We start from the raw sequence: 25,942 nt of genomic DNA on the forward strand, positions 1-25,942 counted from the left end.
CAGCAACCTTGGAGGAGGCATGGCTGGTATTATTTCTCAAAGGCAACATAATTGCTAAGTGGAAAATGCAGAGTGTAGACAACATGAATGGGGGGTTATCATTTGCAAACAAAGGCAAAATAACCTAGGTGGGGGGTTTTCAGACACGAGCAGCATCAGCATCGCCCGGATTGCTGGCTAACAAGTGCTTTCCGGGGTCCCACTGTCAGATTCCGAATGTGCATTTCTAACAGGTTCTTGGGTGAGGTAGCTGCTGCTGCTGCTGCTCCCGGGACCCAGCTTGGGAACCACTGATCTAAATACACATATCTGGCCAGGCGCAGAGGCTCACACCTGTAATCCCAGCACTTTGGGAGGCCGAGGCAGGCAGATCACTTGAGGTCAGGAGTTCGAGAAGAGCCTGGCCAACATGGTGAAACCCTGCCTCTGCTAAAAGTACAAAAATTAGCCAGGTGTGATGGCGGGTGCCTGTAATCCTAGCTACTCGGAGGCTGAGGCACGAGATTCGCTTGATCTGGGAGGCAGAGGTTGCAGTGAGCCAAGATCACGCCAAGGCACTCCAGCCTGGATGACACAGCGAGACTCTATCTCAAAAAATAATAATAAAAATTAAAAATGAATATGCATATCTGTCTTCAGGGCACTCAGGGGTCCTTGTGTCTGAATCAAGAAACTGCTAACAGAGGTTGCCTCTGGGGAGCACAACTGGGACCTTGGGAATCAGGGCGGGATGGAATCTTAGTTTCTCTCATTCCCCCTTGAAATAGGCAATACTTTCAAATGTTTCAAAATGCAAATGTGGGGAAGCATGCAGAAGAGAGAGTGAAAAGTCTTCTTCCCACCCTGTCCCCAACCCCTCCCCAGAAGCAACCAGTTTCTCGTGAGTCCTCCCAGATGCTTCTTCCTTATATAAGAACAGACATCTCTTCCCACTTGACTCACACAAGTGGTAGATACCACACACACTGTTCCATACCTCTCATTCAGACCTTCCGTGCAGCACCTCGTTCCTTTTTTTTTTAGAAGGAGTTTCACTGTGTCACCCAGGCTGGAGTGCAATGGTGCGATCTCGGCTCACTGCAACCTCCGTCTACCGGGTTCAAGTGATTCTCCTGCCTCAGCCTCCCAAGTAGCTGGGATTACAGGCATGCACCACCATGCCTGGCTAATTTTGTATTTTTAATAGAGACAGAGTTTCTCCATGTTGTTCAGGCTGGTCTCGAACTCCAGACCTCAGGGGACCCGCCTGCCTCGGCCTACCAAAGTGCTGGGATTATAGGCGTGAGTCACTGCTCCCGGACACCTCCTTCCTTTTTATACCACAGGGGGTCTGTCCCGTAGATGTCCTACCGTCCATTTAACCTCTGCCCCATACAGTGGTCTCTTCAGTTGTTTCCAGGCATGTACTGCAGCGAATCTCCTGGTGTATATGTCATTTCTCCCTTGTGCGAGATACATGAGATAACTTCCTAGGAGCAGCATTGTCAGGGAGACAGTTCTTACTTTTACATTGTTGAATATTTTACCATGGCACAAGTCACTTTATAACATGAAAGCAAAGAACGTAGATGGGCAACATAGCATGATGATTAAGATCTCGGGTTCTGGAGTTAGACTGCCTAGCTTCAAATCCTGCCTCTGCAACTTCCCAGCTGTGTGACTCTAGGCAAATTACTTGCCCTCTCTGTTCCTCAATTTCATCATCCATAAAATGGGGCCGGAAGCAGTGGCTCACACGTGTAATCCCATCACTTTGGGAGGCCAAGGTGGGTGGATCACCTGAGGTCAGGGGTTCGAGACCAGCCTGGCCAACATGGTGAAACCCCGTCTCTATTAAAATTACAAAAAGTAGCTGGGTGTAGTGGTGCATGCCTGTAATCCCAGCTACTTGGGAGGCTGAGGCAAAAGAATCGCTTGAACCCAAGAAGCAGAGGTTGCAGTGAGCCAAGATCATGCCACCGCACTCCAGCCTGGGTGACAGAGCAAGATTCGGTCTCAAAAAAAAAGGAATGATACAGGTGACAACTCCATAGAGCTGTTGGGTAGACAGCAAGATAGATGTTAACTTTCTCCCCAGTTGATAACAGAGGAACCAAAGGCCCAAAGAGGAAGGGAATTTGCTCAAAGTCAGACTGCAGGTTTGTGGCAGGGCCAAGGTGGGCTGAGGTCAGTCAGGTCTGCGGCTTTTTTCCAACTGCTCCTCACCCTAGTGAAGGTGAGAATGGATTCAGCTGCTGCTGCTTGAACTTTTCCACCCAAATATCTCCAATACTCAGGAAGAATGAAGAAAAGATCCCAGGATATGATCCTAAGTATAAAATTCTTTCCAATCTCACGTTGTAGCTTAGAAGTTCATGCCAACTTTACATTCAACTCTGTATATGCAGAGGAGCATTGCAAAGCTAACAAAACGCAGGCCCTTCACAGGTTTCCAAGGTCCCAAGAAGGATCTTGTATGCTTGTGAAATCTGCAAAAGTAAGACTTTGACCACAGTTGGTTAAGACTGCTGTCTGTTTCCACTCTGTCTTCCTGTCCCTCACAGCAAGTGGCACTGGAATGACCCGTCAGCTTTTTGCACTTGTAATGCTGTATTATTTTTCTTAAAGGAAGCTCCCCCGCTCCAAATTGCATAGGCTTCAGTGTCAGCACACAGAATTCACCTTGGTAAAATGTCTATTTGGATATCAAAAGAATGGCTTCTTTCCCCTCTCTCCCCAAAAAAATCCTTGAGTAAAACTGATGCTGCAGGAAGCCAGACCCTCTGTATCCTGACATCCCCCTGGGACTTGCATGGCCACAGGCACCCTGTGTAGGCAGGACAGGACTGCACGACCCCAGGTTCACATTTGTCCCCTCCCTTTTCCATCAGGTGGTTCTTCAAGGGCATCGGCCGGAAGGACGCAGAGCGCCAACTCCTGGCTCCCGGCAACATGCTGGGCTCCTTCATGATCCGGGATAGCGAGACCACTAAAGGTGACACCAGCCCACCCCACACTGTCCTCCCTGCAGAGGTGCCCCAGGTGGGACTGGCCACCACCCTTCCCTTGGAAAATGCCTTAGCAAAGGCTGAAAAACCCAACCAGGTGCTGTGGCTGCCAGGTTTCTCCTGCTCTTGACCACCCAAGCCAGGGAGGTTTGAGGATCTGTGCCTGGCTTGGCCCGTCTAATTCCCCACAGCTGCCAGTTTAGGTCAGTGGCACTAGTGCCATGTGGCTTAGGCCCTGAAAACAAAGAAACATCCAGCTGAAGCTTGATCTTCACTAACTTGGTTTTTCATTTGTTTTGGTTTTTGTTTTGTTTTGTTTTTTGAGACAGAGTCTCGCTCTGTTGCCAGGCCGGAGTGCAGTGACGCGATCTCGGCTCACTGCAACCTCCACCTCCCGAGTTTGAGCGATTCTCCTGCCTCAGCCTCCTAAGTAGCTGGGATTACAAGCACTTGCCACCACGCCCAGTTAATTTTTGTATTTTTAGTAGAGACAGGGTTTCCCCATGTTGGCCAGGATAGTCTCAATCTCCTGACCTTGTGATCCACCCCTCTCGCCCTCCCAAAGTGCTGGGATTACAGGTGTGAGCCACAGTGCCCAGCCTGTTTTGTTCTGTTTGAGACAGAGTCTCACTTAGTTGCCCAGGCTGGGATGCAGTGGCACAATCTCACCTCACTGCAACTTCTGCCTCCTGGGCTCAAATGATCTCCCATCTCAGTCTCCCGAGTAGCTGGGACTTCAGGTAGGTGCCACCATGCTGGCTAATCTTTTCTTTCTGTCTTTCTATCTGTCTGTCTGTCTTCCTTTTTAGTAGAGATGGGGTTTTGCCATGTTGCCTAGGCTGGTCTCGAACTTCTGGACTCAAGCAGTCTGCCTACCTCAGCCTTCCAAAGTGTCAGGATTACAAAGTATCAGGATTGTTTTTTGTTTTGTTTTTTTTTTTTAAATACCCATAAGAGACCAAGTAGGGGAGGCCAAGGCAGGAGGATTACTTAAGCCCAAAAGTTTGAGACCAGCCTGGGCAACATAATGAGACCCCATCTCTACGAAAAATTTGAAAAATTAGCCAAGCGTGGTGGCGCACATCTGTACTCCCCAGTACTTGCAAGGGTGAGGTCAGATGATCTCTCGAGTCCAGGAGTTCAAGGCTGCAGTGAGCCGTAATGGAGCCTCTGGACTCCAGCCTGGGCAACAGAGCAAGACCCCATCTCTAAAAAAATAAAATAAAATACCTATTACAATATATTTTATCCACAAGCCTCTTTCCTCCTTTCCTTCCTCTGTAAGGAAATGAGGTAGGATGAGGTCGCCAGAAGATAATCAAGCCAGACTTCTCTGGGACTCTGCTGAAAATGCTCCTTGGAAGCTTTTGGAAGTTTTAATATCAGGTGACCAGCTTCCTGGAATTTCTGTGCTGCAAGGGTGGATTCATGCTGGTTGGGTGCATGGATGGCAAGAACAGGCCTGGAAAACATCGCGTAGCTCAAACTGGCATCGATTGAGGCTCATTGCCTCAAAGGAATGAGCATCAGTAGGATTTTTGTGATTTCAGATTTCATGCGCTAAGTCCACCTTTACTATTTAGGTTCACAGCTGCTTGACTCAAATAAGCAAGTATATTGTATAAAATGTGACCTCAGGGTACCCTGAAGCAAACAGATTTGGGGACATTGATTAAAGGCATGTTCCTCGTGTGGCCTTCTACTTGACCCTCAGCTATCTGAACTGGCGACGCTTTCATGTGGCTAGGATAATGCTACTCACAGTCAGTGTGGCAGCTCAGTAAATGCTGGGGCTTTGCCTCCTTCCACCCAGCGAGCCCTGTTCAAGCTCCCAGGGGGTAAAAAAAAGGAGACAAAAAGACAAAGCTGTGCACAGCCCAGCGCTTCTCCTCTCTAGCTGTGCCCAGGACAGCTTTTGGCTTGGGCTGGTCCATTCTGCAGACAAGGGCAGAGAAATCAAAGAAACCATCACAGATCTGTGGGGCAGGAAAATGAGCCTGGTCCAGCTTTCACAGCCCTCTGAGATGGGGCATGGTGGGAAGTGTAGCCGATTTAATAACAGTTGCAGCATGAGGCCCCTGAATCCCACCCTGCTGCTTCTTAGATCCTGCCACGCCCCATCCAGCGGCAACCAAGCCAGTCTCACCCACAACTGGGACAGAGTGGCGAAGAGCAGCTCTGGAGCCAGCTGCCTGGATTTGAATCCCAGCTGTGCCACTTACTAGCTGTGTGACTGTGGGTGAGTTACTTCACCTCTCTGGGCTTCAGTTTCCTCATCTATAAATGAGGAGGATGATATTATAAAACCCCTACCCCAGGAAGTTATTCATTCATTAAATAAATAATATAATTTATATAGTTATAATTCATTATAATGAATATTATTCTTATTCATTCATTGTTCATTTACACAGAGTGCTTTGAACTTGCCTGGCATGTATGGTAAGCTATTATTCATTCAGCAGTATAAACTGGCCAGGTGAGGTGGCTCAAGCCTGTAATCCCAGCACTTTTGGAGGCTGTGGCAAGTGGATCACCTGAGCTCAGGAGCTGGCGACCAGCCTGGCCAACATGGCAAAACCCCATCTCTACTAAAAATACAAAAATTAGCTGGGCATGGTGGCACATGCTTGTAATCCCAGCTACTCAGGAGGCTGAGGTAGGAGAATCACTTGAACCTGGGAGGCAGAGGTTGCAGTGAGCCAAGATTGCACCACTGCACTCCAGCCCAGGTGACAGAGTGAGACTCCAACTCAAAAAAAAAAAAAAAAGTTTAAACTTCCCCAAATCCTATGACATTGTGCTATTATCATGGTAGAGAAAACTGAGACGTAAGGACTAATAACTTGCCCAAGGGCACTCAGCTGACAAATGGCAAAACAGTGGTCATGAGCTGAAAGACTTATGTGTTTCTGCTCTATGTGATAATATAGGGTGGTGCAAAAGTAATTTCAGTTTTTTCCACTACTTTTGATGGCAAAAACTGCAATTACTTTTGCACTAGCGTAATATGTATGTTAGGTTCCCATTGCTGCTGTAACAAATTAATACAAACTTACTGGCTTAAAACAACACCTGTCTATTCTCTAACAGTTCTGGGGATCAGTAGTCTGACCTCACTGGGCTCAAAATGTCAGCAGGGCTGGTTCCTTCTGGGGGCTTCAGGGGAGAACTCATTTTCTTGCCTTTTTTAGCTTCCAGAGACTACAGCATTCCTTGGCTCATGGCCCCTTCCTGACTTCTGTCCAAGCTCTTGTTTCCATCTTCACCTCTTCCACTTTGACCTCCTACCTCCCTCTAACAAGGACCCAAGTGATTACACTGGGGCTACCTGGATCATCTGGAATAATCCCTCCATCTCCAGATCCTTAACTTAATCACATATCTAAAGTCCCTTTTACCATGTAAGGTAACATATTCCCAGGTTCCAGGGTTTAGGGCATGAGCATCTTGAGGGATCATTATTGAGCCTACCACAGCATGTTCACATTTCAATAACTGAACTGGATTTCTGGATTTTTTTCCGGAAAAGTCGTAGCCTGAGTTCTTATGAAAAAGTAAAAAGTACAGTATGGTTTCTTGGCTTTTTGTAGGGTAGATGATAGAAAGATGGATCAATAGATCAGAAATAATGAAGATGATGATGATGATAGCCAACATTTGCAGAGTGTTCAGTTTCCAAGTAGTTTACAGGGGTTACTTCTTTTAGCCATCAGGCAATAGGATCAGGTAGGGAGGCATGAAAACTATTCTCATTTTACAGAGGAGGAAAATGAGGCATAGAGAGGTGACATAGTCACGTGGCCAAGGTCTCACGGGGGGGTGTGGTAGAGCCTGGATGAGAGCCCAGGATGCCTGACTCCCACAGCCCACTCAGACCCTTGTGCATTTCTGCCGAGGTGCCAGCGGTAGCCTTATGGGGTGTGAGAGTGCTATGCAAGGTGGCAGGCCTCCAAGATGCTATTCTGAGGGGTTTCCCTTTGGTCAATTCAGGAAGCTACTCTTTGTCCGTGCGAGACTACGACCCTCGGCAGGGAGATACTGTGAAACATTACAAAATCCGGACCCTGGACAACGGGGGCTTCTACATATCCCCCCGAAGCACCTTCAGCACCCTGCAGGAGCTGGTGGACCACTACAAGAGTGAGTCCCACCCCGGGGGCAGGGGGCGGCGGCATCCCCACCGCGATGGTCCTGGAGACTCCTAGTCATGGATGCACTGCAGCCCCTGAGACCTGCTGTGTTCTTCCTGGCCATCCCCAGACAGATGCTTTGGGTGCTTCTGAAGGTTTAGGACTGTTGAGCAGGAGGGTGGGGTGACCAGGATGTAGAGGTGGCACCCCGTCACACTCTGCTTGCTTGGGAATGTCTCTGATGGTGGCCACCAGGTGGAACACTGGTCCAGTGGACCAGGCAGGGCGGCCTCCGAGGAGCAACCTCTGGCTGGCTGGCTTGGTGCTTGTTGCTCTCAATTGACCAGGGACTCTGTTCCAGAGGGGAGTGATGGGCTCTGCCAGAAACTGTCGGTGCCCTGCATGTCTTCCAAGCCCCAGAAGCCTTGGGAGAAAGATGCCTGGGAGATCCCTCGGGAATCCCTCAAGCTGGAGAAGAAACTTGGAGCCGGGCAGTTTGGGGAAGTCTGGATGGGTAAGGACCCAGGGCCAGAGCCCACAGGGCCAGAGGGTGGAGGGAAGAGGGAGGTCACTTGCTTCTAGGAACACCTTATGGCAAAGTGGGAATGCTACCCAAGGCAGAAGGGGAGATTTAAATAATAGCCATAAAGAAGCAGTTCTCTGATAGCAAACCAAATTGTCTTGCTGTGCAAACACTGATTTGCCTTTGAGACCAGTCCTGTAGGGGTCAGACACTTCCTTCTGGGAAGCAGGTGTCACGGATGAGGAATCCCTCCCTCATACGGAGTGGGGACTGCCTAATAGTTTAGGAATGAGATAACCAAAGACCTTTTCAGATGATGAAAATTAAGAATGGGGAAATGCAGCTTGGAGATTTCCAGGCAACTGATGAACAGGTTATTCTGAGCACCTACTGTGTGCCCAGCACTGTTAGGGTCTTGTGGGAAAATCAGAAAAGCACATCTCACAACTGCTGATTTTCCCCAAGAACTTAAAAACAACATTGCCTGCTTTGCAGGGGTGTGGGGTAGATGCAGTGCCCAGCCCAGTGTGGGGACCCTGCTGTGTTAATACTCCACTATGTTCCAGATGGGAGCGAAGACAATTTACGGGGATGCAAACAACTCAGCCAGATAAAATAAGTTTAAAATCCATGTATTTTGACTATATTTATTGAGATTCTGCTGCATGCAAGGCCAGGCACGGTGGCTCACACCTGTAATCCCAGCACTTTGGGAGGCCGAGGTGAGTGGATCACTTGAGGTCAGCAGTTCGAGACAAACCTAGACAATATAGTGAAATCCCATCTCTACTAAAAATACAAAAATTAGCCAGGCGTGGTGATGGGAGCCTGTAATCCCAGCTACTCAGGAGGCTAAGGCAGGAGAATCGTTTGAACCCAGGAAGTAGAGGTTTCAGGGAACCAAGATCACATCACTGCACTCCAGCCTGGGACAGAGTGAGACTCTGTCTAAAAAATAATAATAAAATTAAAAAGAATTTGACAAAAAAGAAAATATGGAAAGGAAGGTAAGACAGATCTGAGTGGTGAGATTGGAAAGCCAAAAATATCATGTAAGGCCCTAGACTCCTACTACAGGAAGCCCACGGTTCTAGATTGGAGCTTCCTGGAAGCCAAGGCAAAATGGAAACCCAAGCAAGTATAAAACTGACAAGACCCACCAAATGAAGCAGGGTGGGGTGAGGTGAGGGAACAGCATGTGCCAAATCCCTGTGGTGGGAGGGGAGTTGGGTGCTTGAGGGACTGAGTGACCTGCAGGGTGACTGGCACGTAAAAGGGAAGGGGAGTTTAGTGGCTGATGAGGCTAGAGAGGAGGACGAGGCTGGGCCATGCAGGGCCTGGGGGTCATAGTAAGTCTAGCATTTATTTAAGAGCAATGTTAAGATTAAAGTGGGCAGTGTGTGTGTGTGTGTGTGTGTGTGTGTGTGTGTGTGACATAACCTGAGTGGTATTTTAAAGCTATTTTTAAATCCTTGCAACAGCACTTCAAAGGCAAGGCTTACCATTTCCACTTTACAGCTGAGGAAGCACATCTCACACCTGCTCAGAGAGGTTAAGCGACTTGCCCTAGTGTGCACAGCTGGGAAGTGGTGAACCCGCCTTTCAACCCTCATTTGTCTGAGGCCTAAGCCCATGACTTCGCTTCCCTCTCTGAGAGTTGAGATGAGCAGGAAAGGCTTTCTGGAGGAGGCAGGTCTGCAGCTGGGCCTTCTAGGGTGGTAAGGGAGACCAGTGGGCTCTGATCACCTTCCCTGCTCTCTATCCCCCTCCAGCCACCTACAACAAGCACACCAAGGTGGCAGTGAAGACAATGAAGCCAGGGAGCATGTCGGTGGAGGCCTTCCTGGCAGAGGCCAACCTGATGAAAACTCTACAGCATGACAAGCTAGTCAAACTTCATGCGGTGGTTACCAAGGAGCCCATCTACATCATCACGGAGTTCATGGCCAAAGGTGCTGCATGCTGGGGCTGGGAGTGCAGGCTGTGGCCTATACTGGTCAATTGCAGGCTCAAGGGTAGCTTGGACATGGTTCTTGCCCTTGAGATGGCCCCAATCTGGCCAGGAGCTCTTCCAACAAGCACTCATTGAGAATCTAACATGCAACAATTCAGCCCTTCTGGTCAGTGCGGTGAAATCATGTTAAGGGGTCACCAGGGAAGGGAGAAGGGGGGCTACCAGGAGAAGGGAATGGGGCCAGAATACTCCTGGGTGACGGGAGAAGGGGCTTATGGTTCACAGTGAGCCTTAGGGGCCAGGGTGTGGTGGGGGTGGTGGGGGTGCCACTCTCCGGCATCAGCCGCCTTCCCTGTACTTGCCAATGCCCTGGGAGAGGGAGCTGGCAAAGCAGCAGTTCTGCCCCTACCCCCACCCTGCCACAACTCAGGATTTCTCGGGGAATTTTTTTAGGCCACTGTTTCACAACCATTTTCAACCCCTGACATTTTTTGTTTGTTTGTTTTTTAGGGACAGAGTCTTACTCTGTTACTCAGGCTGGGGTGCAGTAGTGCAATCATAACTCCTGGGCCCAAGTGATCCTCCCACCCCAGCCCCCCAAGTGGCTGGGACTACAGGCCCATGCCACCACACTCAGCTAATTTTATTTATCTATTTACTTATTTATTTTTAGAGACAGGGTTGCCCTCTGCCTGCCCAGGCTGGAGTGCAGTGGCATGATCATAGTTCACAGTACCCTCAAACTCTGAGGCTCCAGGATCCTCCCGACTTAGTCTCCCCGGTAGCTAGGACTACAGGCATGCCCTACCACACCCAGCTCATCCCCCCAAAAAAAAATTTTTTTTTTTTTTGAGATGGAGTCTCACTCTGTTCCCCCAGGCTGGAGTGCAGTGGTGCGATCTCGGCTCAATGCAAGCTCCACCTCCCGGGTTCACACCATTATCCTGCCTCAGCCTCCAAGTAGCTGGGACTACAGGGGCCTGCCACCATGCTTGGCCAATTTTTTTGTATTTTTTGTAGAGACGGTGTTTCCCTGTGTTAGCCAGGATGGTCTCGATCTCCTGACCTCGTGATCCGCCTGCCTCAGCCTCCCACAGTGCTGGGATTACAGGCGTGAGCCACCATGTCCAGCTTCTAAAATTTTTTTCTAGAGACAGGGTCTCGCCATCTTGACCCAACTCGTCTCAAACTCCTGGGCTCAAGTGATCCTCCCAAAGCTCTGGGATTACAGGCATGAACCACTGAGCCTGGCCTAACATACATATTTGTAAATTTCTTCTAGAGATGGGGTCTTTCTATGTTGCCCAGGCTGGTCTCAAACTCTTGGCCTCAGGTGATCCTCTCGCCTCAGCCTCCTAAAGTGCTGGAATTACAGGTGTGAGCCTCATGCCTAGCCACTCTGCCCAGTTTTTGATAAACAGAATCATCTCACACAATCCCATTTAGGGCGATTTGAAACCTCAAGCCTTTTTCATTTTAACTGCAATTATGCCAGTCCTGTGAAGGCATGATCCCAGCCATCCAGGCTCAGGGGCTGTCTCAGTCACAGAATTCATCCAGCAATCAAAAAGTCACGTCACAAAAACTCAAATTCTCTTTCTCAAACACTAGGAATTGCAAACAAATATTTGTATTTAAATCTACTACTATGAAAAATCTTCACCACACACTAAAGTATTAGATTGGTGCAAAAGTAATTGTGGTTTTTGTCATTAAATAGTAAAAGTAGTAAATGTTCCTCCCTTCTCCCCCATATAGGAAGCCTGCTGGACTTTCTGAAAAGTGATGAGGGCAGCAAGCAGCCCTTGCCAAAACTCATTGATTTCTCAGCCCAGGTGAGAGCCTAACGAGGAAACGGGGAAGGAAAACAGGAATTCAGTTTTTTTATTTGCCAAATATTTACTGACCACATACTATGATGACAGCAGTAATAATAATGGGTAAAATGTATTGAGAGCTCAGTATAAAACTATGCTTTTTGCAGGTATTTTATTATACATGTATTCATTCATTTAATCATCCTATAACTTTTATAGGCTGGGATTTTTGTTATCCTTTTTGGTATAACAAACCACCCAAGTCCTAGTAGCTTGAAACAACAACAATTGTTATTTCTCATGATCCTGTGGGTTGCCTGGGGTTCAGCTGGGTGGTTCTTCCGCTTGTCGTGGTAAAGTGAGGTGCGGATGCATCCTGTTGGCACTTGCCCAGGCCAGAATGTCCAAGACATGGCTCAGCCTCCAGGGTGTCTCCACATGACACCCTGGAGCTTCTTCACGGCGCAGCCTGAGCTTCTTCACGGCGCAGCAGCTGGGTTCCAAAATGGAGCTGGACCAGGAGCCAAACCTTCATGAGCAGGCTCTCATTAAGCCTCTGCCTGCATCAGGCTTGCTAATGGTCCATTGGCCAAGTCACATAGCCATGCCCAGAATCAGTGTGGGAGGGGACTGACCAAGAACACAAATCCCAGGGACGCCCCCTCCACCAATATAACAGTCTGGCCACAGGTACGTAATTATCAACCCATTTTACAGAATAGGAAATAGAGGCATAGAGCAGAAGTAAAGTACAGATGCGGAAACTGAGCCCCAGTGTGGTCAAGTGGCTTGCATAAGTTACTGTGCTAATTATGGGGGATATAGCAGTGAACAAAATGAAAATGTTCCTGTCCTAATAGAGTTCACAGTCCAGAAGGGAAGATGGGTATTAAATAACCGAATTTCTTAGGGACCATGACCCAAGTGGTCCTGGCTGAGTCAAAACAGCACAGTAGCTAACAAAGTAAATGATGTTCGCAAATCGCAGAAACACTGCTGAACACCTCGTTTTCTTTCTCATGTTCCCCATGCCCCTTGCAGCTCCTCTCACCCCCAGCCTGAGCAGTTTTTTACTTCTGTCCTCTCTCATTCTCTCTCCGATGTATGGAAAAACAGAGTGTAAGGACTGGGTAGTATTAGAGTGCATAGCTAGAGCATTTAGCCTGGTCCAGGAGCAATCAGAGAATGCTTCCTGGAGGAAGTGGCCTCTAGGCTGAGCCTGAAGGAAGAGTAGAAGTTCAATAAATGAAGAGAAAAGGGAAGGGTCTTCTAGACAAAAGAAACAGCCTGTGCAAAAGTAGGTGAAGGAGCTCAGCCTACTCAGCAGGAGCCCAGAGGGTGGTTGGAGTTGAGTGAGACCCTGCCTGGGCCTCAGCTGGGCCTGCTGGAGATGCCAAGGGCAAGGCTCATTTGAGTATGCAAATTCCAGGGGCCCATAGGACACCACAAAGTGTAACAAAAGACCCTATTTTCAGAGCCCGGAATGCCAGAGGCATATGGAAATGTGTTTTCACTCCAATGGGCCAGGTCCTCTGGGAGACAATAGACTGGTTTGTTGCTAAATTGTCATCTTCGAACTAGCAGAAACCCTGCTGGGCAGCAGTTACGGACTGGGCAAGAGCCACTCTCCCCATTTCACAGAGGGGAAAACAAACCAAGGGAGGAAAAGAGGTTCTGGGCCTTCATCTGTCCAGAAGCAGAGGTAGATTTAGAGCCCAGGGACAGAAAGGAGCCCACCTGGGGCCTTGGTCTTCACCTCCAGACTCAGAGAGGCAGCTTGGAGCAGCAGGTGGAAATGAGAGAACTGGACCACGCATGTGGTGTTTTTGTGGTCACAGCTCTGTGGTCGAAATGTTATGCAGTAGCTGCATATATACAAACAGGTCAAAACAGAGCTGCTCTGACTGAAGCAGGGTGGGGGCTTATCTGTGGCCTTTCTTTTGTCTCCCCCACCCATACAACCTTGAGGCATCCATAGGATTCAGTTTGAAGAGCTCTGCAGGTCCTTCCAGCTCTGATGCTGTGACTCCCTTTGGAAGCAAAACCAAGTTCCAAGGCACCCTATTTGGGGGTCATGAAATCTCACCACTTTATCAACCTGCAGTGAGTGCTTACACCTGGGCCCAATAAACCTACTCGTTATTCATTCAGTCAGCAAATCCTTGAGCAGCAACACTATTAGCATCTGGGCTTAGGAGTCACATAGAGTTTTGTTTTGATCTCACCTCTGCCTGTGTAGCTTCAAGCAAGTTGCTTAACCTCTCTGAGTGCCACTTTCCCCCACTGGGAGCACTGGGAGCCACTCTTGAAATAAATACTTAACTATGTGCCAAACACTCTACTGAGCCTTTGACGTAGGCTTAGGGGATTCATCTTCACATGACCCCTTGGAACCAGGTGCTATTACAGAGAAGAAAAGTGAGGTACAGAGAGATGACACAACTTGCTAGACATCACAGAGCTGCAGCGCTCAAGCTGAGTTGGTCCAGCTCCAGAGCCATTAAGTGATTACCCTCTGCTGTCTCCTAAGTGGGGTGTCATCCCTGCCCCATTGAGCTCCTGTGAAAATCAGTAGCATATGGGCATCTGCCAGTGAGGATCAAACAGTGGTAACTACCGGCATTAGTTTAGTGCTTGCTCCAGAAGAAAAGCGAGGCAAAAAGGCAGGGCCGAGTAACAGATAAGTGTGGACCCCAAGCAGCGCTTTTGGAGCTCCATCCGTGGCTCCGCAACTTGCAAGCTGTGTAAGCTGGGGCCACTTACCTATTTCTCTGGGCTTCAGTTTTCTTGTCTGTGGAAATGGGGCTGATAGCAAAAGTGCCTCCTCCAAAGCATATGGTAAATGTCACGTAAGTGTTTAAGTATCATCTTATAAATAAGATATGATGCCTTCCATTAGCATAATAATTTTTGTTAACTGTTCATCTAAGAACCCATAAATTTCCCACACTCCGAGGGCCAAGATGTTGTCTCACTTCACCCTGGCAACCTCATCCCCATTTCATCCCCACATCTAACTATTTCAAACAAAATCAGAGTCTCTTCCAAGTTTTTACTGAAAAATCTGGGTCTCTGGGTCTCCCTTGGGCGTGACAGCTCAGGCCTGTAATCCCAGCACTTTGGGAAGCTGAAGCAGGAGGAGCCTTTGAGCCCAGCCTGGGCAACGTAGTGGGACCTTGTCTCTCTCTAAAAAAAAAAAAAGAAAAAAGAAAAAAAAGTTCTTTTTAAATTTAGTCTGGCATAGTGGCATGCACCTATAGTATCAGCTGCTTGGGAAGCTGAGGTGCGAAGACTGCTTGAGCCTAGGAGGCACAAGTTACAGTAAGCTGTGATCCCACCACTGTACTCCGTGACAGAGAAAGGCCCTGTCTCAAAAGAAATTAAAAAAAGAAGAAAGAAAAGAAAAAAGAAAAGCATGGGTCTCCATTCTAACTGCCTCGGGTGCCCCCTGCTGTCCACTCCTTGCAAGTGCGCCACCCACTTGCCTCAGACCTTGAGAAGCCCGCGGTGGTGCTTTGATTGTTCGGTCTGGTCAGACGCCCTGGCTTCCAGAATAATTTCATCAGACTGCACCCAGCTGCAGTCCGCCGGAGCACTGGAGTGCTGGGTTATTTAGAGGCAGCAGGAAGCACTGGATTGGGAGTCCTCAGACTGGTTTGAGTCTGACATTCAGAATTTTCCTGGTGGTGTGATCTGGAACAAGTGGTTCCGTGTCTGTAAAACAGAGATCATGGTCATTCCTGCCTCAAAGAGCTCATAGCCCAGTTTGCAAACCAAAAGTGCTGCTTTCTGGGCATCTGAGGTTTCATCTTCAACCTCTCTTTTCCAAACCCTTGTAAGTAAAAATGTCTGCAAGATATAATCCCTGTGTTTTCATCAGAGGCTTCTAGGGTCCCTGGCGTGAATAAGAATCCTCCCCGCAGTCTGTTATTCACTCAGCAGCCATGGTGATCTTTAAATGTACATCAGAACATGTCACGCTCCTGCTCGAAGGCCTCTAATATCTCCCCAGCACGCTCAGAATAAAACCCACCCTCCTCTCCTGGCCTACAAGGCAGTTCATGATTGGCGGCCTTCCTCTCCACTTCAACTCTCCACACTCTCTCTGTGGCATCTTCTGCTGCCACACTGGCCTCTGCTGTTCCATGAACACCCAAGCTCTTTCCTACCTCCACGCCTTTGCACCTGATGTTCTCTCTGCCTAGAATATTCTTATGTGACACACTTATTATTATCACCATTCAGATCTTTGCTAAAATCTCACCCCCTCAAAGCAGGTTTCCCTGAACGCCCAATCTGAAAAAGCTCTCTACAGGTCATATTTTGTTACTCTGTTTTATTTTTTTTTCGTTTTGAGACAGAGTCTCGCTCTGTCACCCAGGCTGGCGGACAGTGGCACGATCTCAGCTCACTGCAGTCTCTGCCTCCTGGGTCCAAGCCATTCTCGTGTCTCAGCCTCCTGAGCAGATGGGATTACAGGCGTGCACCACCACGCTTATCTTCTTTTTGTATTTTTAGTGGAGATGGGTTTTTGCCATGTTGTCCAGGCTGGTCTCGAACTCCTGGCCTCAAGTGATCCACCCACCTCGGCCTCCCAAAGTGCTGGGATTACAAGTGTAAGCCACCATGCCCAGCCTATTTTATCTTTTCTTTATGGTACTTACCACCTGTAGGGGCTTTGCCTAGCTCGTCACCTGTTCAAGCAACATGTCTGGCACCCACAAGACACTCAGTAGATTTCTTTTGAGTAAATAGGTGAATTTTCCTTACCCAGGCTGGGGCATGAGGAAGATAGGAGAGGTATAGCAGAATATGACATGAGCCTAGGTTGTCCCCAGAAAGAGAGTTGAAGGTGAAAGCTCTTCATAGTATCCTAGGGGGTGTGTGTGTGTGTGTGTGTGTGTGTGTGTGTGTGTGTATGTTCCTGGAAGAATAGGTCCCGGAGAAATAGTCCCATTGCTTTTTCCCTGAGAACATTTCAAAGTGCTCTCTGGAAGTCTTGGAACTCTTGAGAATCCCCCAGACTGGCCCAGGCCTTAGGGATCCCCCTAACCTGAATGGATTGATGGACGAATGCCACCCTGAGCCCTGGGGCCCTCCTGACAAAAAAGGGAGGGCTGGTGCAGACATTTCCCATTTTCTTCCACTTAAACACCTCTCTGCTGCTTTCTGGTGGGGCCATTCTTGGCGTAGGCCAGGTCTGAGGACAAAGGTGTCTCTGTTTGGGGTGCAGATTGCAGAAGGCATGGCCTTCATCGAGCAGAGGAACTACATCCACCGAGACCTCCGAGCCGCCAACATCTTGGTCTCTGCATCCTTGGTGTGTAAGATTGCTGACTTTGGCCTGGCCCGGATCATTGAGGACAATGAGTACACAGCTCGGGAAGGTAGGGAACGCTGCCAAGCAGCCCCACGTTGCCCATTTGGATGGTTGTGATTGTTGAGAGTTGATACCTGTGAGAGCGATTGGTAAAATGCAAGGGTCTGCCCTCGTATTAGCTGTGCATTCTTGAGCTTGGTGGATCTTTCTGGATAATGTCCTGAACTTCAGAGTCTCACCCAGAGATTTTGAGGAGATTTTAGATCACATTGAGAAGTACTGATAGATTTTAGAGGAAGTGGGCAAATATATGTTGAAATTAAGGGTAAGAGCAGCTTTGTGCATAACAGACAAAAATGGGAGGATATCCAGATGTCCATAGCAGGAGGATGGATGTATACACTGTGGTACATTCACAAAATACAATACCACGCAGTGATGAAAAAGCACAAACCGGCCAGGCTCAGTGGCTCACGCCTGTAATCCCAGCACTTTAGGAGGACTGCTTGAGCCCAGAAGCTCAAGACCAGCCTGGGCAACACAGGGAGACCTAGTCTCTACAGAAATTTTAAAATTAGCCAGGCATGGTGGCGCATGCCTGTAGTTGTGGCTACTCAGGAGGCTAGGGTGAGAGGATCACTTGAGTCTAGGAAGTCGAGGCTGCAGTAAGCCATGATCATGCCACTGCACCCAGCCTGGTGGACAGAGCAAGATCTTGTCAAATAAAAAAAAAAAGAGAGAGAGAGAGAAAGAAAAAAGCACAAGCCAATGCTAAATGCACCAAAATGGGTACCTCTCACAGGTATAATATCAAAACGAAAGAAATTAGACTAAAAAAAAAAAAAAAGAGTAGATGCCAATTGGTTCCATTTTTGTGAAATACAAAAAGAGACAAAACTCGTAAACGGACATTCATGGCAGCATTCTTCCTAATAGCCAAAAAACGGAAACAACGCTCTTTAATGTCCACCAATTTATGAACAGATAAAGAAAATGTGGTATATCCATACAATGGAATATTATTTGGCCATAAAATGGAATGAAGTACTATGCCAGGTTAGAACAAAGATGACCCTTAAAAACATTATGTTAAAGGAAAGTCAACATGAAGACCATATATTGTATAATTCCTCTTCTATGAAAAGTCCAGAACAGGCAATCTTTTTTTTTCCTTTTCTTTGAGATGGAGTCTTTCTCTGTTACCCAGGCTGGAGTGCAGTGGCTCAATCTTGGCTCACTGCAACCTCTGCCTACCAGGTTCAAGCGATTCTTGTGCCTCAGCCTCCTGAGTAGCTGGGATTACAGGCACGCACCACCATGCCCGGCTAATTTTTGTATTTTTAGTAGAGATGGGGTTTCACCATGTTGGCCAGGCTGAACTCAAACTCCTGACCTCTAGTGATCTGCCCGCCTCGGCCTCCCGAAGTGCTGGGATTACAGGCATGAGCTACCACGCCCAGCTCAGAACAGACAAATCTAAAGAGACAGAAAGTAGATTATTGGTGCCTACAGCTGGCAGTGGGGAGTTGGGAGAAATGAGGAGTGACTTCTGTGGGTTTTTTGCAAGGAAATGTGATGAAAATATTCTAAAATCCACAACTTTGTGAATATTCTGAAAGCCACAGAATTATACACTTTAAATGGGTGAAATGTATGGTCTGTGAATTCTATCTCCATAACGCTATTAAAGAAACAGGCAAAAAATTTTTGTAGCACTAGAGGTCAGAATTGCAGTCACCTTTATTTTCTGTTAGCTTAGTTTTTATTTATTTATTTATTTATTTATTTATTTATTTATTTATTTTGAGACGGAGTCTCACTCTGCTGCCCAGGCTGGAGTGCACTGGCGCGATCTCAGCTCACTGCAACCTACACCTCCTGGGTTTAAGCGATTGTCCTGCCTCAGCCTCCCAGCATCTGGGATAAGCATGCGCCATCATGCCTGGCTAGTTTTGTATTTTTAGTAGAGACAGGGTTTCACCGTGTTGGCCAGGCTGGTCTTGAACTGCTGACCTCAAGTGATTCACTCACCTGACCCTCCCGCAGTGCTAGGATTATGGACGTGAGCCACTGTGCCAGTCCTATTTATTTTTTAAAGAGACGGGTGCAGCCGGGCGCAGTGGCTCATGCCTGTAATCACAGCACTTTGGGAGGCCAAGGCAGGTGGATCACAAGGTCAGGAGTTTGAGAACAGCTGGCCAATATGGTGAAACCCTGTCTCTACTAAAAATACAAAAATTAGCCAGGCATGGTGGCGGGTGCCTGTAGCCTCAGCTATTCGGGAGGCTGAGCCAGGAGAATCGTTTGAACCCGGGAGGCGGAGGTTGCAGCAGTGAGCCAAGATTGTGCTATTGCACTCCAGCCTGGGTGACAGAGTGAGACTCCATCTCAAAAGGAAAAAGAAAAAAAAAAAAGACAAGTGCTTGCTCTGTTACCCAGGCTGTAGTGGAGGGCTGAGAGCATAGCTCACTGTAGCCTCCAATTCTTGGGCTCAAGCAATCCTCCAACCTCAGCCTCTCGAGTACCTGAAACTACAGATATGTGCTACCATGCCCAGCTAATTTTTTTTTTTTTTTTTTGTAGATAACAGTGTCTCACTGTGTTGCCCAGGCTGGTCTCAAACTCCTGGCCTTAAGTGATCCTCCTGCCTCAGGCTCTGAAGGTGCTAGGATTATAGGCATGAGCCACCATGCACAGCCTGCAGTCACCTTAAGTAAGGGAGTATTAACTGGAAGGAGGCAGAAAGGAGCCTTCTGAATTGCTGAAAATGTTCTACACCCCAACCTGATGGTGATTACAAGGGTATATACATATATAAAGCTGCAGCAAAATGGATATTAAAGATTTGTGCATATTATTTCATGTATGTTATAACACAATAAAAAAAAATTTTAGGCCGGGCACAGTGGCTCATGACTGTAATCCCGGCACTTTGGGAGGCCAAAATGGGCAGACTGCTTGAGCCCAGGAGTTCGAGACCAGCCTGGGCAATCTCTACAAAAAATTTAAAAATAAGTCAGGCGTGGTGGTGTGAGCCTGTGGTCCCAGCTACTCAGGAGGCTGAGGTGGGAGAATCGCTTGAGCCCAGGAGGTTGAGGCTGCAGTAAGCCAAGATCATGTCACTGCACTCCAGCCTGTGTAACAGAGCAAGACCTTGTCTCAAAAAAAATAAATAAACAGGGCCAGGCACGTTGCCTCATGACTGTAATTCCAGCATTTTGGAAGGCTGAGGCGGGTGGATCATGAGGTCAGGAGATCGAGACCATCCTGGCTAACACGGTGAAACCCCATCTCTACTAAAAACACAAAAAATTAGCCGGGCGTGGTGGCGGGCGCCTGTAGTCCCAGCTACTTGGGAGGCTGAGGCAGGAGAATGGTGTGAACCCGGGAGGCGAGCTTGCAGTGAGCCAAGATAGCACAACTGCACTCCAGCCTGGGTGACAGAGCGAGACTCCATCTCAAAAAATAAATAAATAAATAAGGGTAATGACTAAAGGAATAAAAGTAGAATGTATAATGTCTAAACCAGAAGAAGATAAGCAGGAAATCAAGAAAAGTCTCTAGCTCCAAAGGAGGAAGGGAGAAAACACATATACACACACATACTCTCTCTCACACACACACAAACACACACACAGAACATTTTCAAAACCTGACCGTGTACTCAGTCATAAAGCAGGTCTCAACAAACTCCAAAGAACAATATTCTATAGACCATGTTCACCAACCATGATATAATTAAGATAAACACTAAAAAAGGATAACTAGGCCCGGTGCGGTGGCTCACACCTGTAATCCCAGTGCTTTAGGAGGCCAAAGTGGGAGGACTGCTTGAGCCCAGGAGTTTTGAGACCAGGCTGGGTAACATAATAAGACACTGTCTCTACAAATTTTATTTTATTTTATTTCATTTTTGAGATGGAGTCTGACTCTATCATCCAGGCTGGAGTGCAGTGGTGCGATCTCAGCTCACTGCAACCTACGCCTCCTGGGTTCAAGCAATTCTCCTGCCTCAGCCTGTAGCTGGAACTACAGGCACCTGCCACAACACCCAGCTAATTTTGTATTTTTAGTAGAGATAGGGTTGGCCGGGCTGGTCTCGAATTCCTGACCTCAGGTGATCCTCTTCCTCAGCCTCTCAAAGTGCTGGGATTACAGGCATGAGCCACTGCACCTGGCCAAAAAAATTTTTAATTAGCTTGGCATAGTAGGGCACACCTGTGACCCCAGCTGCTCGAGAGGCTGAGGCAGGAGGATAGCTTGAGGTCAGGAGTTCAAGGCTTCAGTGAACTATGATTGTGCCACTGTGCTCCAGCCTGGGCAACAGAGTAAGACCCTGCTTCTAAAAGAAAAAAAAAAAAAATGAAGAGGCTAACTAAACCCATGTCAGACTAGGTGGGAGGAGGGGTGGGTAAAGGGGGAGACACACAGTGACTGGTGGAAACCTCATGGGCTGGGAGCCAGAATCCTCCCTTTTCCCATTGCCTGGGGTGAGAGGACTGAGACATTGGCTGCAACATGTACTCAAGGCCCTCTGAAGCCTCCTTCTGTCCCCAAAGAGCTGTGGCCTCTGGGATTCCACTCTTCGGAGTTGTAGTTAACTGGGGTATCAGCTGAATCAGCGAAGAGGCTTCTAGAGTGAACTTCCACGCCATACCCCAGGCCCCTCTGCCCACTCCTCCTTGTTTAGCCATCTGTCCTCAGGATGGATGTCCCTTGCTTCCACAGGGAGGCCACGTAACAGGAGAATTGCAGGTCTGCATGGGCAGATGTTGGCAACTGTTGCCCTTGCCTGTTCCCCTACCTTAGCAGAGTCCCAACCCTCATAGCTCCCCAACCTTCCCCTGACTCTGCTCTGTTCAACCCTGCAGGGGCCAAATTCCCCATCAAGTGGACAGCTCCTGAAGCCATCAACTTTGGCTCCTTCACCATCAAGTCAGACGTCTGGTCCTTTGGTATCCTGCTGATGGAGATCGTCACCTACGGCCGCATCCCTTACCCAGGTAGGGAAAGGACATCAGCTCGGGGCTGCTTCCAGGGCATCCTGGCAATGGGTTCATCTAGACAACATGTCCATTCAAACTGAGTTCTTGATCCTCACCCCCAACTTTCCCTCACCTTTCCCATCTTAGTTAAAGGCACCTCCATCCATCCAATGTCTTAAGCCTGAAATCTGGGGGCTTCCTTGGCCCGTCCTTCTCTCTCGCTCCTATGACTTTTTTTATTTTTTTTGAGACAGAGTCTCACTCTGTCACCAGGCTGGAGTGCAATGGCACAATCTTGGCTCACTGCAACCTCTGCCTCCCGGGTTCAAGTGATTCTCCTGCCTCAACCTCTTGAGTAACTGAGATTACAGGCGCCCGCCACCATGCCTGGCTAATTTTTGTATTTTTAGTAGAGATGGGGTTTTACCATGTTGACCAAGCTGGTCTCGAACTCCTGACCTTAGGTAACCCGCCTGCCTCGGCCTCCCAAAGTGCTGGGATTACAGACGTGAGCCACCGTGCCTGTCCGCACCCCTGTGACAACGGAGCAGTCACAAGATTTTGGCCACTCAACTCCAAAACATATCCCACATCTCACCACTTTGAACCCCACAGTCTCCACTGCATCCAGGCCAGTGTTGTCTCCCATGGATGGTGCAGCAGCCTCCTCATCAGTCTTACTGCTTTCTCCCTCCTCATCCTACAGCCTATTCTCCACTTACAGCCAGGATAATTCTAAACTGTGAATCAGATCTTGTCCTTTCTCCACCTGTCTTTTTTTTTTTTTTTTTTTTTTTTTTGACAAGGTGTCACTCTGTCACCGAGGCTGGAGTGCAGTGGTGCGATCATAGCTCACTGCAGCCTCGACTTCCTAGGCTCAAGTGATCCTCCCACTTCAGTCTCCCGAGTATCTGGGACCAGAGGCATGTGCCATCATGCTTGGCTATTTTTTACTTTTTTGTAGAGACTTGGTCTCACTACATTGCGCAGCCTGGTCTCTAATTTCCAGGCTCAAGCAATCCTCCAGCCTTGGCCTCCCAAAATGCTGACATTACAGACACACACTACCATGCCCAGCTAATGTTTTAAATTTTTTGAGACAAGGTGTTGCTATGTTGACAGGCTGGTGATTTCCATTTTTAAGCGATGTTTTGGTTCAGCGTGGAGAGTGAATGGGAGGGAAGGGGAACAGGGTGGCAGCCAGTGAGGAAGCCACAGCAGTGGCCCAGGCAGAGGTGATGATGGTCTGGACAGGGTGATGGCATTCGTGACTGGCATACGTTGATGAACTGGTGCTATGTTTCAAAAGAAGAGAAGATCTGACTTGCTGACTTAGGAGGTGAGAGAGAGAGAATCAGGGATGATTACCCTGGCTTTGCACCATAGGGTGGGTAATGGTCTAGGGACAGAAATTGGAGAGCTCTACTTTAGCTCTGTTAAGTTTGAGATGACTTAAGTATAGAGACATCCAAGTAAAGGAAGCACTTGAGTTCATGAGTTTGGAGTTTGAGACTAATAATATAAAATTGGGGATCACAGATGTTGAATGGCTATTCTTATGAATAACTAACAAAAACTTAAATTGAACAAGAAAATAGTCCCATCCATAGGTTGATATTGAATCTGACCACCTGACTGTTTTGTCTTGAGGGTGCACTAGTCAAAACCAGGCAACACACAGTAGAAGCTAAATCCATTAGGATGTGTTCCGCGGCAAGCGACAAAATAACAGACACAGAGTAACTGAAACAGAAGCAAGCTATTACTCCCCATCTGCCATGGGTGACTGGTTAGTTCAGCAGTTCAGCAGCTGTCAGGACTCTGGGTTCCTGTCTCTGTGATGGTCTTCTCCATGTTGTCAGATGGTTGTTGCAGCTCCAAGTATCATAAGTATCTCACAGTGTTCAAAGGAAGGGTGCATTCTCCAAAGACTCTCCTCTAAGTGGGAGGAAAACCTTTCCTGGCACTCTCCCAGCAGACCTCCCCATCAGCTCCCATTGGCCCAAACTGGGTCCCAGGCCCATGACCTAGCTGCAAGTGAAGCTGAGGGTGGAAGTCTCTGGCTTTCACAGTGGGAGGGGCTCAGCTTACAAGCAAGGTGGGGAGTGATGGCTGCTGGGGAGGCCACAGGGCCTGCCACCCCTGGGCTCTCATTTCCCAACCACTTCCTTTTTTAATTCCACGGCTCCTTTTCAGGGATGTCAAACCCCGAAGTGATCCGAGCTCTGGAGCGTGGATACCGGATGCCTCGCCCGGAGAACTGCCCAGAGGAGCTTTACAACATCATGATGCGCTGCTGGAAGAACCGTCCGGAGGAGCGGCCGACCTTCGAATACATCCAGAGTGTGCTGGATGACTTCTACACGGCCACAGAGAGCCAATACCAACAGCAGCCATGATGGGGAGGACCAGGGTAGGGCCAGGGGGTGCCCAGGTGGTGGCTGCAAGGTGGCTCCAGCACCATCCACTAGGGCCCACGCCCCCTCCCTACTCCCAGACACCCACCCTCGCTTCAGCCACGGTTTCCTCATCTATCCAGTGAGTGGGTTGGACTGGAAAATCTCTTTTTGACTCTCGCAATCCACAATCTGACATTCTCAGGAAGCCCCCAAGTTGATATTTCTATTTCCTGGAATGGTTGGATTTTAGTTACAGCTGTGATTTGGAAGAGAAACTTTCAAAATAGTGAAATGAATATTTAAATAAAAGATATAAATGCCAAAGTCTTTACCAAAAGGTTGGTTTTCTTGTCCTTCCAATTCCTGAGTATCTATTTGCCATCTTGCTGTATGACAAGTCAGAAAGTGTGAAGGACTCTCCTGGGGACCAGAAGTACAAAGACAAGTGGGGTTCAGACTGGGTGCAGTGGCTCCCACCTGTAATACCAGTGCTTTGGGAGACTGAGGGGTGGGGGATTTCTTGAGCCCAGGAGGTCGAGGCCGCAGTGAGCTATGATCATGCCACTGCACTCTAGCCTGAGCAACAGAGTGAGACCACGTTTCAAAAAAAAAAAAAAAGAAGAAGAAGAAGAAGAAGAAAGAAAGGAAAGAAAAGTGGGGTTCGATACTTGAGGTTTTCTAACTGTCCTAAAATAGTTGCTGGCTGTATTCGTTTCCTCTTGCTCCTGTAACAAATTACCACATATTTGGTGGCTTAAGGCAACACAACTGCATAATGTTACTGGGCCAGGCATAATGGCTCATGCCTGTAATCCCAGCATTTTGGGAGACTGAGGTGGGTGATCACTTGAGATCAGGAGTTCAAGACCAGCCTGCCAACATGCTGAAACCCTGTCTCTACTAAAAATACAAAAATTAGCCAGGCATGGTGGTGGGCACCTGCTACTGGGGAGGCTGAGGCAGGAGAATTGCTTGAACCCGGGATATGGATGTTGCAGTGAGCCGAGATTGTGCCACTGCACTCCAGCCTGGGCAAGAGATGGAGACCCTTTCTCAATAAATAAATAAGTACATACATACATACATACATGTATAACCTTACTGCTCCAGAAGAGTGAGACCCTGTCTCAATACATATATGCATGCATGCATGCATACATATATACATACACACATACATATATACATACATACATATATACCTACATACATATACATATATACATATATACATACATACACACATACATACACATGCATACATATATACATACATACACACATACATACATATATACATACATACACACATGCATATATACATACATACATACACACACACATACATATATACATACATACACACACATACATATATACATACATACATACATATATACATACATACATATATACATACATACACACACACACACATACACACAAGTATAACTTTACTGTTCCAGAAGTCAGAGGGACTGAAATGGGTTGCATTCATTTTAGAGGCTCTAGGGGAGAATTTGTTTCCATGCCTTTCCCAGTTTCTAGAGGCTGCTCCCATTCCTTCACTCATCAGCCCCTTTCGCTCATTACTCCTAACTTTGCTTTCATCATATCTCCTCTGACTCTGAGTCTTCTTCCCCTCTTTAATTTGTAAGAACTCCTTGGACCCACCTGGATAATTCAGAATAATCTTTTCATCTCAGGATTCCTAATCACCTTTGCAAAGTCCCTTTTGCCATGTGAGGTAACATTTTCATAGGCTCTGAGGGTTAGGGCATGAACATCTCTCGGCGGGGGGCACTGTCCTGCCTTCTCCACTGG

At 47.9% G+C, this 25,942-nt stretch overlaps 1 protein-coding gene across 1 annotated transcript in view; it reads left to right on the forward strand.

Moving 5' to 3' along the window:
- Window positions 1-24,447, forward strand: part of HCK (HCK proto-oncogene, Src family tyrosine kinase) — a 48,923-nt gene extending 24,476 nt beyond the window's left edge. The window contains exons 6-13 of the mRNA XM_008020387.3: window positions 2,871-2,974; window positions 6,981-7,130; window positions 7,482-7,634; window positions 9,416-9,595; window positions 11,356-11,432; window positions 16,648-16,801; window positions 21,606-21,737; window positions 23,916-24,447. Of these exons, the coding sequence (XP_008018578.1) occupies window positions 2,871-2,974; window positions 6,981-7,130; window positions 7,482-7,634; window positions 9,416-9,595; window positions 11,356-11,432; window positions 16,648-16,801; window positions 21,606-21,737; window positions 23,916-24,118 (1,153 nt within the window). The 3' untranslated portion in view covers window positions 24,119-24,447. The remainder of the gene's footprint in view (window positions 1-2,870; window positions 2,975-6,980; window positions 7,131-7,481; window positions 7,635-9,415; window positions 9,596-11,355; window positions 11,433-16,647; window positions 16,802-21,605; window positions 21,738-23,915) is intronic.
- Window positions 24,448-25,942: the final 1,495 nt, after the last annotated feature.

Source organism: Chlorocebus sabaeus, chromosome 2 (genome assembly GCF_047675955.1).
Source record: "Chlorocebus sabaeus isolate Y175 chromosome 2, mChlSab1.0.hap1, whole genome shotgun sequence".
NCBI classification, from domain to species: domain Eukaryota; kingdom Metazoa; phylum Chordata; class Mammalia; order Primates; family Cercopithecidae; genus Chlorocebus; species Chlorocebus sabaeus.